The 14,405-nt window shown below is 30.7% G+C and overlaps 2 protein-coding genes across 2 annotated transcripts; one reads left to right on the top strand and one right to left on the bottom strand.

The window, feature by feature from the left end:
• The first annotated feature begins 1,946 nt into the window (after nucleotides 1-1,946).
• On the top strand, nucleotides 1,947-3,874 carry LOC102590380 (protein PLANT CADMIUM RESISTANCE 9-like). The gene is made up of 4 exons (XM_006362493.2): nucleotides 1,947-2,060; nucleotides 2,167-2,238; nucleotides 2,726-2,935; nucleotides 3,495-3,874. Exons 1-4 carry the CDS (start codon nucleotides 1,988-1,990, stop codon nucleotides 3,572-3,574), a joined length of 435 nt encoding a protein of 144 aa, XP_006362555.1. The 5' UTR covers nucleotides 1,947-1,987; the 3' UTR covers nucleotides 3,575-3,874.
• A 204-nt stretch (nucleotides 3,875-4,078) lies between these two features.
• On the bottom strand, nucleotides 4,079-9,376 carry LOC102596725 (disease resistance protein RPP13-like). The gene is made up of 4 exons (XM_006362512.2): nucleotides 9,095-9,376; nucleotides 7,597-7,866; nucleotides 4,611-6,879; nucleotides 4,079-4,356 (listed from the first exon to the last, which is right to left on the bottom strand). Exons 1-3 carry the CDS (start codon nucleotides 9,260-9,262, stop codon nucleotides 4,642-4,644), a joined length of 2,676 nt encoding a protein of 891 aa, XP_006362574.1. The 5' UTR covers nucleotides 9,263-9,376; the 3' UTR covers nucleotides 4,079-4,356; nucleotides 4,611-4,641.
• Nucleotides 9,377-14,405: the final 5,029 nt, after the last annotated feature.

Raw genomic sequence — 14,405 nt, 5'->3', positions numbered from 1 at the left:
AATAAAGAATGAAAGGATATAATGGTTAGGACGTATTATTCCTGAATGGTTATCTTTAAAAGACAAACTATTTTTTTCCCTTCATTCTTATGAAAATTTCTCTGAAAAACATTGAAACAACTCTGTAACAAGGAACGATTCATAAAGTTCTATAATTCTTCGGTATTTGTAATTATATACATGTGGTGAAATTATACATACATTATAAAGACACAGACTAAGATCATGGCTTCATAACTTTTAATTCAAAGCAAACTTAATTAATTATATGAATTGCGTGTAATTAAGTGAGACTAATCAAATCTAAATTAGTTCTCAATTCATACATTAGTGATCTTAGTTGAATAATACTTAAATTGCGTGTGGCCACGCATAATATTCAAATATTTTTATTAATTTGATTTAATTAAAGTAGAAGGAAAATAAGAGGTACTGTAATATCATTACATTAATAATTTAATATAAACGTAAATCTCAATGGCACTTAAAAAGAGTTGACAATTAATAATGTAATTAAGTAGATATAGCATACACGCAAGCCCTAGGGTTCATCGAAGTCAAGTTAGAATTTAGAGTTTATGAGTTTGAAATTTTAATCATTTTAAGTTATTGTATTTGATTGATAATTTATATGTATTAATGAATTTCTTAAAATAAATATCAGATTTGATCATTTGAGTAAGAATTATACTAAATTATATCAACTCGCTTCCCACCTTCTAGCACAACCCTTCGATTTTTATACCTCTTTATCAAAAAGTTACTGCGTATATATATATAAGATTATTTGTTTTATGTACAAATATTAGATATTAAATTCTATTAGCTTTTTCATGTGTATTTAAATATTTTTTCAAATTCCTTTGATATAAATTCTGCCATATGGGTTAATTTTGACCGGTCAAAATCAAGATATTAAATAAAAGTACTTATAAATTGTCCAAAATTTCGTGATAAGTTCAGGAGAATGATGATAAAATAATACTTAGATGTAAGCTTGGTCAAATCTACTCCAATTTTATATTTATATAATAAATATATATCATAAATCACAATCACCTTCTCCTTCTTTATATTTTTTTTGTTTTCTTCAAGTGACCTTTGAACAATAACTTTAATTAAATTAAAGATGCTCTCTTCATCATTTGGATAAAAGAAATATCCAAGAAAATGTTGAGCTTTCATGTACTCACCATGATCTTGAATGTAACCACTAAAATATTATAGTCAATTCGAATATACATTTATAGATAAAAATAAAGGGAAAAAGGACAAATATACCCCGAACTATCGTAAATGATATGCAGATACCCTCCGTCATACTTTTGGGACATTAGTGCCCCTGATATCTAAAAACTAGAGCATATATGTCCTTCACTCTAACGGAAGACTAAATAGGGACACGTGGCACAATCTTATCCGTCGATAAATGTCAGATCGGTGGATAAGATAATGACACGTGTATGTCTGTTAGTATAAAGGGTATATATGCTCTAGTTTTTGGACGGCAGGGGCACCAATGTCCCAAAAATATGACGGAGGGTATTTGCATACCATTTACGATAGTTCTGGGGTATATTTGTCCTTTTTCCCTAAAATAAATTAGTCACCGAGATCAATCAACATCAACAATAGTATATCTTGTATAATTCTATTACTGTAAATCTGGAAGGGTGCTATGTACATAAATTTTATCATACTTTAGAAAGATAGATATGTTATTTTCAGTAGATCCTCGACTCAGATAAAATATTTCAAAACAAATTTAAAAAGAAAATACAGTAATAAAGAAATCACGTTGATAGTCAGAAATGTGAAGATTGGAGGAAATATTTATGAAATTTCCTTGTGAATATTTTAATGTACAAATTTTGACATTATCCAAAATCTTGAAAGTATAAAGGGCCCTTAATGTTCTCATAAGTTTATAACTAAGTCTTAATTAATAATCTCTTAAACTTTGTTTTTCAAATCTCCTATATTCAAAATGACTACAAACAATTGGCCTATAGGCCAATGGACAACAGATCTCTTTGATTGTTGGGATGATCCTTCTCTTTGTAATTACTTTTATTATAAACTCTTAATTATATTTTTTTTCTTAATTAAGTTTAATTATTATTATTATTTAACCTTTTTTTGTAATTTTATCTTGCCTTTTTAAAGGTGTGAAGACTTGCTTTTGTCCATGTGTTACCATTGGAGAGGTCGTTGAGATGCTTGATCAAGGCACTACATGTAAGAAAAAAAAAACTTAAACATTTAGGGGTTTATTTAGTATTTAGAAAAATAATTTCTAGAAAAATATTTTTTAAGAAAATAAATCTTATTTTTAGGTAACCAAATAGGCAAACACCACAAAAATATTTTCCATTAAAAGGAGAAAAACAACTTTCTTCACTTATGTTTTTTCTCTAGGGGAGGCGGATCTCGAGTAATTTTTATTGATAAATACATAATTTGAGCTAAAATTATTAAATTTTGCCGAATCTGTACCATACATGATACATTCACCCCATCCATTTGAAATAGATCGATAGAGTTTTCCTTGAATATATTTTTCTTCGTATCAAATATACCAATTATTCCTTATTAAATCAAGAATTATCAAATTTTACCTAATATCACTAAAATTAATTAAACATTACTTAATTTTTGTCTTAATAATGATTATACATTTGTGTTAACTAAAATGCAATTTTTTATTTTTTTTAATTAATGGCAGCTAAAGGACATGCTTGTCTTCTTGCTTATGCTATGGGTTCCATTCATTGTGGATGGATTTATGGGAGAAGATATCGAAGAAAATTGCGTGAAATGTTTAAATTACCAGAGAGCCCATATTCAGACACTTTGATTAGTTGTTGTTGTTGTGTTTGTGGTATTTCTCAAGAATATAGGGAACTAAAAAATCGAGGCGCAGATCCATCCCTAGGTATGAATATAAGTTCAAGTTATATATACTAACGATATAGATATTGATTTGGTTGTGAAGGTTATAGAGACTACATGCAATTGTTTTATGAATGACCTAAATTTTGTACAAATGTTTTTGTATGATATAGAACTTAAAACTCAAAAATCAAATTCATTTTAAAAATTCTCAAAAGCATGAAATTGTCAAAGGTCAAGAAATTTGGTGACCTGATGATAGGGATTGAAGTCTCGGTGAATGATGACTGGAAATATAATGGTTGCATGAAAGGCGTAACAATTTGGACACCAAATCTTTCTATGAATTGTTTTTTTCGTCTTTTTTGTCAGCAAAGTGCCTATGATCTAAATTCATATTTGGTTTTTCGAAGTTCAGGTAGAGACACCTACCGCAGAATTTGCTTCAAATATGAGAATCTAGGGATTTTTAAGATTTTCAATATTTATGCTTTCAGAATTGATACTTTATTCCGCTCTTTTCATCTATAGTTTAAGCGCGAATGCTATAATACATACTTTCTCGATCACTACAAATTATATGTATTTATTTATTTTTGCAGGATGGGAAGGCAATGCTGAGAAATGGAAACGAGAAGGGGTTAAAGTGCCACCAATTCCTACATCTTCCATGACTCGTTAATTAATTAATTAATCTCATCTGTTATGTAATTAATATTTAATACGGTGTGATTATAATTTGTGCCATGAGGGTCGATCTTTTGTATAAAAAAATTAATACAGTGTAATTATTATTTGTGCCATGAGGGTTTTTTGTATAGAAAAAATAAAATTATATGTACTATCTATTGGAGAGGAAGTGTAGAATTGGGTTGTTAAAATAATTGTTTGATTGTATTTGTGAGTGTGAACACTTGTTTAGCTATGTAACTGTCACATTAAATAATAAATTTGTTTGTTGAATTAGTGTGACATTATCTCAATGACTTTTGTACGCGGGATAAGATGAGATATTTCAGAATTAAGTTCATTTGGCATTTTCACATATTCCAATGCTCTCCTTACCACACAAAGCGTCCTGCTCAAACTCGTGAGGTCACATAGAGACAACTTTACGGTTGTTCCAAGGCTCCAACTTTATTAAAGAGGAAGAGAAAACTAATTAACATCACAATAGATAGAAATATATATGTTTCTTATAGTGTCTCCTCTTTCATAAATAAATAAGCAACAATTCATCTATGTACATCAAAAACTCAGTTTCAAAGAGGGAGAAAAACAAAGAAAAAGCAGAAAACAAGTTACAAGAATGAAGTCACAATCAACAATGCAACAGTACACATAAGAGTCCGTTTGGATTGACTGAATTTAAGTAGCTTTTAAGCTCCGAGGCCAATGAAGTTGTAGCAAGCTGAGGACTTGACTCACTGCAGAGTGAATCCAGTATCAGAATTTACAAAGTCCCTGTGCAAAACGACGTATGATCAGCTGTTTAAGTATCTTAACCGTTCAGCCTAAAGTATTTCCGACCAAAAGGGGGAGAAATATGTAAAATGTACCAAAGTGTCGTTCAATCTTGTGGTCTTAAACATGTCATGTGGAAAGTTAGAATCAGAAGTTGCCAAAAAAGAAAGAGACATTCTTTTTTAAACGGAGTGTAAAAGGAAAGTAAGACAAGAAAATTGAAACGGAGTGAGTAACATGTTTTGAAGACTAACCTGTCAAGTGCCAATGAAGCAATCTTTGAAGTTACAATCCAAGATCATGAGGGAATATAGAAAGCTTGAATCCAGTGCCTTTATCGCCTTCCTGTTCTTTTTCTTGATTCCTTTTTAGTATCGCTCGTGCAGATCTAGCTGCAGATTCACTGCTACTCTGGAGTTCAATTAGCTGGAGGTTTTTCACATCAGCCAGTTCAGCTGGGAGTTCCTCAAGCTTATCACATGATATGAGTGCGAGGTGTTTTAGTCGCGGAAAGTTCCCTGATGAGGCTTTCCAAGAAGTTAAATCTGTCCTTTCAATCCATAAGACCTGCAGACGAGGAAAACCACCGTCCTCTTGCTCCCACGACTGTCCTTTAAACGCATTTTCTTTCAACTTCAGCACCTCAAGGTCTGGTAATAGACCTAATATAGACATGTCTTTCCATTCAAACCAAGTGTCTACCAGAGAGAGCTTTTTTAGCTTCTGAGGGAAAATATATGCTGGAGGAAGGTGTAGCGGTTTACTACTTATACGAGTATCATTTACCAACTTCAGATATTCGAGGCAAGCTAACTTACCTATGTTACTGAACAAGACAGAACCAGACCCGTCTTTACTGGTTTCTAAAAGTGCATCTATTTTCCCACGAACGCCTAATTTCTTGAGATTAGGAGTTCTAGTAAAAACTTCTGCTGTGCAACATTCAGGTGCTATAGTTGAAAGTGTTTGTAAGCAACGATTCACCAAGTTGCCCTTGCTGCTCTTGGGGCGCTTAGTGGAAGGCAATGTAGCAGAGGCGTTTGTGCACACATGCCTTAATCTTGTCATATTCCAAATGTCTGCTTTGATGTCAAGAGTAGCCTCTTGCGTCTCAACGATAAGTGTTTGTACGTTCCAAAGATTCCCAAAATCCACGGGAATGGTCTTAATCTTGTCAGTTGAGAGAGCAATGTACCTCAAATGAAATAATTTGAAGAACTCTCGAGAAAATCGATTGAACTTGATTGATTCAGCATCTAGTACCCTAAGCAATGGAAAGGCTTTCGGGATGGATGGTATTTCATTTGGAGGCATGTCAATTTTCTTCGAGCCAACACATAAGAATGACCTGACATGCTCACCGGAGGGCTTTGTTGATAAGAATTCAGGAACCCCGGAATGAATACACAAACGACGATAAGTGGCTAACTCTTGTTTCCCTGGAAAAGATCGTTCTTGCCCTTGTTTGATTTCTTGAAAAAGATCCTCCTCTGTCATAGCCTCGTGTCTGCAGAACTCATGCAACATGTCATGAACGCGACATATTTTGATTTGACCACTGCAACTCCTTTGCATTACCATCACTAAGTTCCTATTGACAAGATCATTCAAGTGGTCCTCTGCTACATCCTCTAGAGCCAATGGTCCTTGGTATTGTATGAATCCTTCCGCGATCCATAAACGAATCAACTTCTTAGCAGGAATTTGAGAACCTCCTGGAAATGCCCCACAGTATAAAAAACACGCCTTTAGGTCATAAGGCAAACGATCATAACTCATTTGAACCAATTTCTTGCAGTTCTCTGGATCTCGATTTATGAGGTGCTCACGGACACTGGCAGCCACCAACTCCCACTCCCTTGTTGTCTTTCCTTTGCCTATCAAAGCTCCGGCGATAACCACTATTGCAAGAGGTAAGCCCATACATTTTTCAGCTATACTTTTCCCGGGCAATTCTAACTCAGGTGGACACTTTTCCTTGTGAAAAACCTTCTTCTCAAGTAGCTCCCAACTTTCATCTTCAGTTAAAAACTTAAGATCATGAGGTTTATCATTACAACACTTAGCCACATTTGATTCTCTCGTGGTCATCAACACTCTATTCCGTTTACCATTATTAGGGAAAGCAATTTTGATACGATCCCAAGCTTCCATCGTCCACACATCATCCAAAACAATAAGATATTTTCCACCTTTTCCAAGAAGCTCCTTCACTTCATTTGCTAAGTCATCCTCTGGTGTATCATGATATTGTTTGGTGTTTCGAGTGAACTTGCTGATAATGTTGAGAAATATTTCCCTTCTCTTGAACGTTTGAGAGACATATACCCAAACGCGGGTGAAGAACTCATACTCAACCTTCGGATCCTTGTAAATCTTATATGCCAAAGTTGTTTTACCAAGACCAGGCATACCAACAACTGGCACAACCTCAACATAATCTGATCCTCCAATGAGACGATCAATTACAATTTTTGCTTCATCATCAAAACCAACCACATCATCTTCCTCAACTACAGGGGCCTGTAATATGATTGTAAAGAAGAAATCTATAAAACATATCAATTTACTTGAAGTACTAGTTGAGTGTACGTGCTTAACAAAACAAGATTCTCAACGCGACCTTCATTACATATAGCAACCACATTTCATAATTTACCAAAATCTTCCTTTTAGTTGAGAATACAGATTTCACTGCTTTAAATACACTTTCCACAAAGGTATACTGAATATATGTTATGATATTGTCCAGCTTAAGTTAGCTCAACCTTAAAGGCTTCTAAATTGCTTCATAATGTAGGGTATGTTGTATCATAGTTTCAGTAAGAGTTAGAGAGAGTATAATTTTTTTCTATAGTGTAATAAGCTTATAGTTATAATGACATATTTGATAAACTATTTTTCGTTTCGATAAATGAATTGTGTCAATTTTGTTCGAATAGAAATTACATTTATCATCTGTTAGCTTATTAAGTTTGTTGATAGAATCTTCTAAAATATGAAAAAGTCTCTCAAATTATCCATAACCTTACTATCTTATCTTACTGTTAAAATATGCTTACACTTGGACTTTAGACTTTCTCTCAATCTTGGTTATAAATTTGTCTTTATATTATTTGTTGCTAGTTACCTTACCCCTTTAATTATGATGTATACCGACTATATTACATGAACTAGTATCACAAAAGAAAATTATTAATAATAATAATAGCAGAAATTAAAAGAATGAGAAAAAATCACCTTCCTCTCTTCATCACCTCTATTGAAATTATCATCTAAAGTTATCGCTTGAAGGCCATAAGCGTCATTTTCTCTAATTTCCTTCACTCTTTCCTTTATACTTTTGATCTCATCTGCTACCCCTTTTGCTCTAGCCACATGAGTAATATGAAACCATTGAGCAAATTTGTTTTTATCATCATGTCTCTTAGCTTCAATCACAAATTTATCAATTGAATCCTCAGCATCATTCACCACTTTTCTGATTTTCTTCACCATTTCTTTCAAAACCTGGAAGTAAAATAATTTATTCAATAAAACTATTAATTATTCTCTTTAGTTGGTTGGAGTATTCAGGCATTCCAATAATATTTTTCACGCGAAATATACATTTATGTGAAAAATGCAATAAAATAATTGATAACCATATTTTTGACGCAAAATATACATTACGATCATGCTTGTCCCCATAAATCCTGCATATCAACATGTGTGAGCTTGTGTATTGCACGATCACACCATGCATCTATACACATTCTAAGTAGCAGAAGAGACAGTTGTGACATGAGCGATCATTTTAATTAGGCGACCAACAAGAAGACATGAGAAGAATATTTGCTGATTTTTGTAGTCTCAAACTATAGAAGACAACACCATATAGTTACTAACTAGACATAAAAGCACATGTGAGGGAGATTACTTTGCTCTAACTTTTATTGCAAATAAGATGTTTCTATTACTTTGCACTTGCTTCTATAGAAACGATATTTCTATTACTTTGCACTTACGTTTGTTATGTAAAAGATATTTTCAGAAATTGGGAGACCTTATACAAAAACTCAACTCTTATGAATAGATTTTGTGTTCCTTTTCCATCTTTCGGTACAATTTGTTATTATTTATTTCACTGATAAGTATGAATTGATTGTGTTCTAATCAAAAAAAAAAAAATCCCTTTGACTTCTTTTTGTGCTGGAGCATAGATTTTAAAAAATTATCTTCAAATATTTGATTGACCATGAAATTTGATCAAATGTCCCAAAGACCGGCTCTAAGCCCCTTTTTGGGTCCTCCCCTCACTAAACTTCATCTTTTTCTAAGTAAAATGCATCTCCAAACACAACCTCAAATTCCATAAATAACTCAAATTTTCAACTTCAAAATCTATGATAAAATGAAAGCTAAGATTGAACCTATTAAATTTAAATCCTAAATCTACCTTTAGCGCCCTATTTAATTATAACAATGCAAAGACTACTTTAACTAATACTCCCTCCATTTCATTTACTTTAATTCTTATACTAAAAATAAATATTTCATTTTAGTTTGAATCTAAGAGTTATATCACTTCTTTCCTATACTAACTACAATCAGCAATAAATAAACTATAGTATGGCAAAACAAAAAAACTCAAGTCAACACGAGCACGGTCAAGTAATATGAAATGAGAACAGTATTTGGAAAATCAAATCATATTGAATGTTAAATAAATTAAATAATTCCTAATTTTAAGGCAAACCTCATTTTCCCTGCGGGATTTAGCAGCTTGTTTGAGGAAAGCATTGAAGTCATTGAGATCTCGGAGTAGATTTTCAACTTCGCCTTTGATTCCGAGAATCAAATCGGCGTTGTCGATTAGTAATTGCATCAAATTTTCTACTAAAAACTTTACTGCTACATCCGCCATTGTTGCAGCTCGAGCTTGCTGGTTTTGGGGAGTTGTTGACTCAGAAAGTAGTAAAGTGACGACTAATAATTGGGAATTTTATTAGTAATTGATTGGGGCTTTTAGAACATTTTGTCGTTTTTTTTTTCTTTTAAGATATTTCTAGGTACAGTTGCTTTAGTTTAATCACACTCACATTTTATCCGCTTTTGAATCTCGTAATCTTAAATTGAAAATGAATTAAAACGTCTAATAAGTTTTCGTTTAAAAGAAAGTAAGATAAACAGTTAAAAGAGAGAATATTATTATCTGTTTTAATTTACACGACATGTTATTTTTTTTAGTTTGTTCCGAAAAGATGTGATCTTTTAAAATTTATTAATAATTTAAAAAAGTTATATGTCTTCTTATTTCTTGGTTTAAAAAAGTTATTTTAACATCCACATTTTATCCTTAATGACATGGTTTGTTGAGGTGTTTACTATCACTATATCATTTAAAATAAAGTGATATTTAATTTTTCATTCGATGTTTGATATTCATACTAAAGTTCATTTGAATTTGTGTTGAAAAGTCACGGCTTCCTAACTACGATGATTGTATGACCATAATTCGAACCTAAAGCATCTTATTAAGGATGACCTTCATCGCAACCCTTGATATATAATTTGCATATATGTTCTATTATTAAAGGTGATAAATGGGCAGGTGAAATTGTATTTGGGTGGGTCAAAATAGGTTGAGTTAATAACTGGGCAAATTATTGACTCACTCAAAAGTTATTTGGATTAAAATAGGCTAAAATTCGGGACAAAACTCAATCCGTCCAATTCTTATGATTACTTTATTTGTTCTTTGATAATTTTTAAATACCTAAGAAAATTATTATTTTTCTTTATTATAACTATATATAACATATCATATGATTATAAAAATAAAAAATAAAAATAGCATATCATATAAAAAATGTTTTCTTGAAAATCTTTCATGGACCAATTTGGGATAGATATCAGCTCGAATTGGGCTAAACTTATAAATGGACATTAAAATGGGCCTGGCCCTTTGAATGGTTTGGAGTTTGGGCCAAGAACCTAATCACACATCAGCATAATCTATGCTTTTTTTTTAATAAAAAAATAAAATAAAATGAATTCAATTATATAAGTTATTTTATTATATTATATACTAGTAAAAGAGAACCCGTGCATAATAATATATGTGAAATATTTAAGGTATTTTTTTTTATCATAAAAAATTTCATAAATTAGTTGGTCCAAATTTTTTAAACGTATTATCCAAAAATAAATTTTGTATCTGTTTATAAATTATTCTCTCTAATATGTATTAAAATTGTATTATAAATATATTATAAGTGTATGATAAACGTATTATCCATAAATAAAATTTATATCATATGCGTTTATAAACTATTCTCTCTAACATGTATTAAAATTGTATTATAAGTGTCCAATGAAAAAGAATATGTTATTGCTATCAATGATAAATATTTCCTTAATAGAGGATATCTATGCAAGTTTTCCTTTATAACATGTGGATAATATTTATATTTGAATATAATGCTATTTTAAAAGTGAGCTAACAAACAAACTATAAGTTATTTTTTAAATTCGAAATATAACGTAAACTTAGTTTTGAATTTTCAAATAAAATCAATTACTCCCTCTGTCTCAATTTATGTGACACATTTTGCTTTTTGAGAGTCAAACAATTAAGTTTGATCAAGAATTTGCGCATGACATCTTCAATTTTTTTAAATGAAATTTATATATTTATAAACTACATAAAAAGTACTATAAGTTACAATAATCGATAATCGGAAAACTTTAAAAATGTATGAAAAATTTATAATCAAAGATAGACCTATTTAAATTTTAAAATTCAAAATGAACCATATAAATTGGATCGGAGGAAATAATAAATTTTACTGAAAAAAGTTATACGGAGAGAAGTTCTATATTAGAATTGTTTTGCTGAAGCTTAAAAGTGAAGGGAAAGAGTTGGGTGGGACTCATAATAAGTATCACTCGTAAGCACAATAGATAAGGTAACCAAAGGGTAATTATGTCAGAGAATTCCAAAAAAGTCATAAAAGTTGCAACAAGCTGAACATTTGAAGCTATAAAATAAAAGTAATGGACAAAAAAGTCCTCAAGCTATTATAAAAATTTCGGGAAGCACATATGTTGACGAAGCCCGTGCTTCGCACAGGCCCAATCATTGTTATTTGAAATTTGTAATATTTATTTATGGTATTTTGTTAATAGAATTTCAAGAATTAACTATAATAAATAATAAAAATAAACATGATAAATATAAAATATAAATGAAGCTCATAAAATATATTCATAACCCCATCTTATAAAGGATCTTAAGAAAGTAAGTTTACAGTTGAAATATTAAATGAATTCCACTTTTTTTCATGGGATAAAGAAGAGGCAGCATGTAGCCGTTTTTTTTTATTTTTAAATAAAGAGCAGCAGCCAAGCAGATGTGTTGACGGTCTGCTGCCTGCTATTCCCTCTTCTTATATAGTGTAATACTCATAAGTCATAATGTACAAAGAGTTCCAATATCACTAAATTTAATTTATGATATTACTTCACACGAAGAAGGGTTACAAAAATCTCTTAAATTTGGTGGAACCCGAATACATTCTAAAAACATTCCGATACATTGGGTTTCGGTTTCAAATTCATCCCTCAATGTTTCGATACACGACGTGTCGGTTTCGAATATATCACTCAACGTCCCGATATGTCTCGTACGTTCCGATACATCGCGTAAAGTAATGTATCCGAAAATAGAAGAGTTGAGATTTTTGAATTTTTTTCAAATGATAGGAAATTTTAAAAAATATGATGAAAAAAGTTGTGTATTTATGTAATTTTTTCATAAAAATATGACTAATGAACTTACACTAATATGGGAATGGGGTAATTAAATAAAACCATTTATGACCTGTTTGCTAATTAGGTGGATTTAGCCTCTAATTAAGGTTGATGGTATTTAATTATTTTTGTTGTCTTTCAGTTTATACGAAGGGGCCGTCTGGCGGCTTCTGTTGGACAAAAACATATTTTCGTTTCCTTTTTATTTGTCATATTTCATATCTTTAGATTAAATTGTATAACCAACATGGGTTGTGGTGCATTGGTGAGAGTGCTTCACCCTTAACTAGAGGTTTCGGATTCGAGCCCTGGGTATGGAGAAAATCCTGTTGGAAGTGTGACCCTTGAATGGGCCCTGCAGTGTGCGATCCAGATTTAATCGGAGCTCCAATGTGGGCTCCGGACACTGGATGGAAAACCAAAAAAAAAGGATTAAATTGTATAAATTCTAACTAATATTTTAAGATATTTTTTTAATTATACTAATATGGAAAGGATATATCTTTTTATACAATTTTCCAATATTCAAAATTTTAGATTACCCTAATTTAGTTTAACTTGAAGATTAGTTAAATTAACTCTAAAAACACAATTTAGACAAATAAAAATGAAGAGAAAGGAGTAATATTAATATTAAAATATAGAAAAATGTATTTTAGTTCCAATGACACATGTTGTTTGTCATTATTTTTGTCAATAAAATATGAGTAATTAGTTACTTTGATGTAAGCATTTTTCATTGGATACCGTCAGCAATGTCATAGAGTATGATTAAATAAATTTTCTACATTATTTTTCTGACTTGACGTGACAGAGCATAGTCATAATTTTTTTATTAAAAAAAATAGGGAATGGGGGAGGGGAAACAAAGGAAGAGAATACAAGGCGAAAAATCGAAATTTCATTAATAAAATGACAATTCATGAAATTAATCTATTGAACTATTGAAATTTCTCCGAACATAGATATATTTGATTCTAGTTAGGGAGATGACATTTCTAGTAGAAAAATAAACTTTATAAATATACATTTCAAATTCATTATCTTCTCTTCGTCAATACTTTCAAGTCTCAAGTTTACAGTTTTCCATATAATCATTTGAGATATTTATTTATTTATTTATTTTTATTTTTATTTTTCTTGGTACTTAATTACCAAAAAAAACTCCAAAGACCCTATTTATAAATTTATACTGATATGATATTATTGTTGTAAGTATCAAATATTAGAAATTAAATAAGTAAAAAAAAACTCATTTATTTTTTAAGAAAACATTTCAATTTTTCTACAAACACACCCTACTTCACAATAAAAAGAGTTTCGCTTAATTGACCTTCCTACATCGATGATCACAAATATTTTTTTTTCTTATCTCAAAAGTCAATAACACTTAAGTGGGAGATACATAATTTGATGTTCGTGTTTATATATCTATGGTGAAGTTATACATACATTATAAAGACACAGACTAAGATAGCTTCATTACTTTTAATTCAAAGCAAACTTAATTAATTATATGAATTGCGTGTGGTTAAGTTGATCATATAAACAAGAGACTAATCAAATCTAAATTAGTTCTCAATTCATACATTAGTGATTTTAGTTGAATAGAACTTAAATTGCGTGTGGTCACGTATAATATTCAAATATTTTTATTAATTTGATTTAATTAAAGTAGAAGGAAAATAAGAGGTACTGTAATATCATTACATTAATAATTTAATATTAAAGTAAATCTCAATGGCACTTAAAAAGAGTTGACAATTAATTATGTAATTGAGTAGATATAGCATACACGCAAGCCCTAGGGTTCATTGAAAGTCAAATTAGAATTTAGAATTTATGAACTTGAAATTTTAATTATTTTAAGTTATCGTATTTGATTGATAATTTATATGTAATCAAATAAATTTCTTAATATAAATATCAAATTTGATCATTTGAATAAGAATAATACTAAATTATATCGACTCGCTTCCCACCGTCTAGCAGATTTTTATGGAGTAACTTTCACATATAGCAAACACAAAATTCATATTTGTATGCTATAGCAAAGTTTGCATAATTGCGCTCCATAGCAAACATAAATATGTATATTTCGCTATACATATACAAAAGAAAGCAGTTGTATAATCTGTTTTGGTATACATATACAAAAAGATCAATTGTATAAAGTGAGAGAGACGAGTGAGCGAGCGAGATCTGGGAGAGTGGCGAGCGAGATCTGGGAGAGGGGAACGAAAATATATGTATAT

The sequence above is a fragment of the Solanum tuberosum genome, unplaced genomic scaffold (genome assembly GCF_000226075.1).
Source record: "Solanum tuberosum cultivar DM 1-3 516 R44 unplaced genomic scaffold, SolTub_3.0 scf00410, whole genome shotgun sequence".
Lineage (NCBI taxonomy): Eukaryota > Viridiplantae > Streptophyta > Magnoliopsida > Solanales > Solanaceae > Solanum > Solanum tuberosum.
This window is presented reverse-complemented; position numbering and strand designations above follow the sequence as displayed.

What these genes read in the sequence shown, in the direction of transcription:
- LOC102596725 (XM_006362512.2), bottom strand. Translation starts at nt 9,262, where the DNA reads ATGGCGGATGTAGCAGTAAAGTTTTTAGTAGAAAATTTGATGCAATTA. An exon ending in AATCCCGCAGGGAAAATGAG is followed by an intron (nt 7,867 to 9,094) that starts GTTTGCCTTAAA and finishes TTTTACTTCCAG; the next exon opens with GTTTTGAAAGAAATGGTGAA. An exon ending in GAGGTGATGAAGAGAGGAAG is followed by an intron (nt 6,880 to 7,596) that starts GTGATTTTTTCT and finishes ATCATATTACAG; the next exon opens with GCCCCTGTAGTTGAGGAAGA.
- LOC102590380 (XM_006362493.2), top strand. Translation starts at nt 1,988, where the DNA reads ATGACTACAAACAATTGGCCTATAGGCCAATGGACAACAGATCTCTTT. An exon ending in GCTTGATCAAGGCACTACAT is followed by an intron (nt 2,239 to 2,725) that starts GTAAGAAAAAAA and finishes AATTAATGGCAG; the next exon opens with CTAAAGGACATGCTTGTCTT. An exon ending in AGGCGCAGATCCATCCCTAG is followed by an intron (nt 2,936 to 3,494) that starts GTATGAATATAA and finishes TTATTTTTGCAG; the next exon opens with GATGGGAAGGCAATGCTGAG.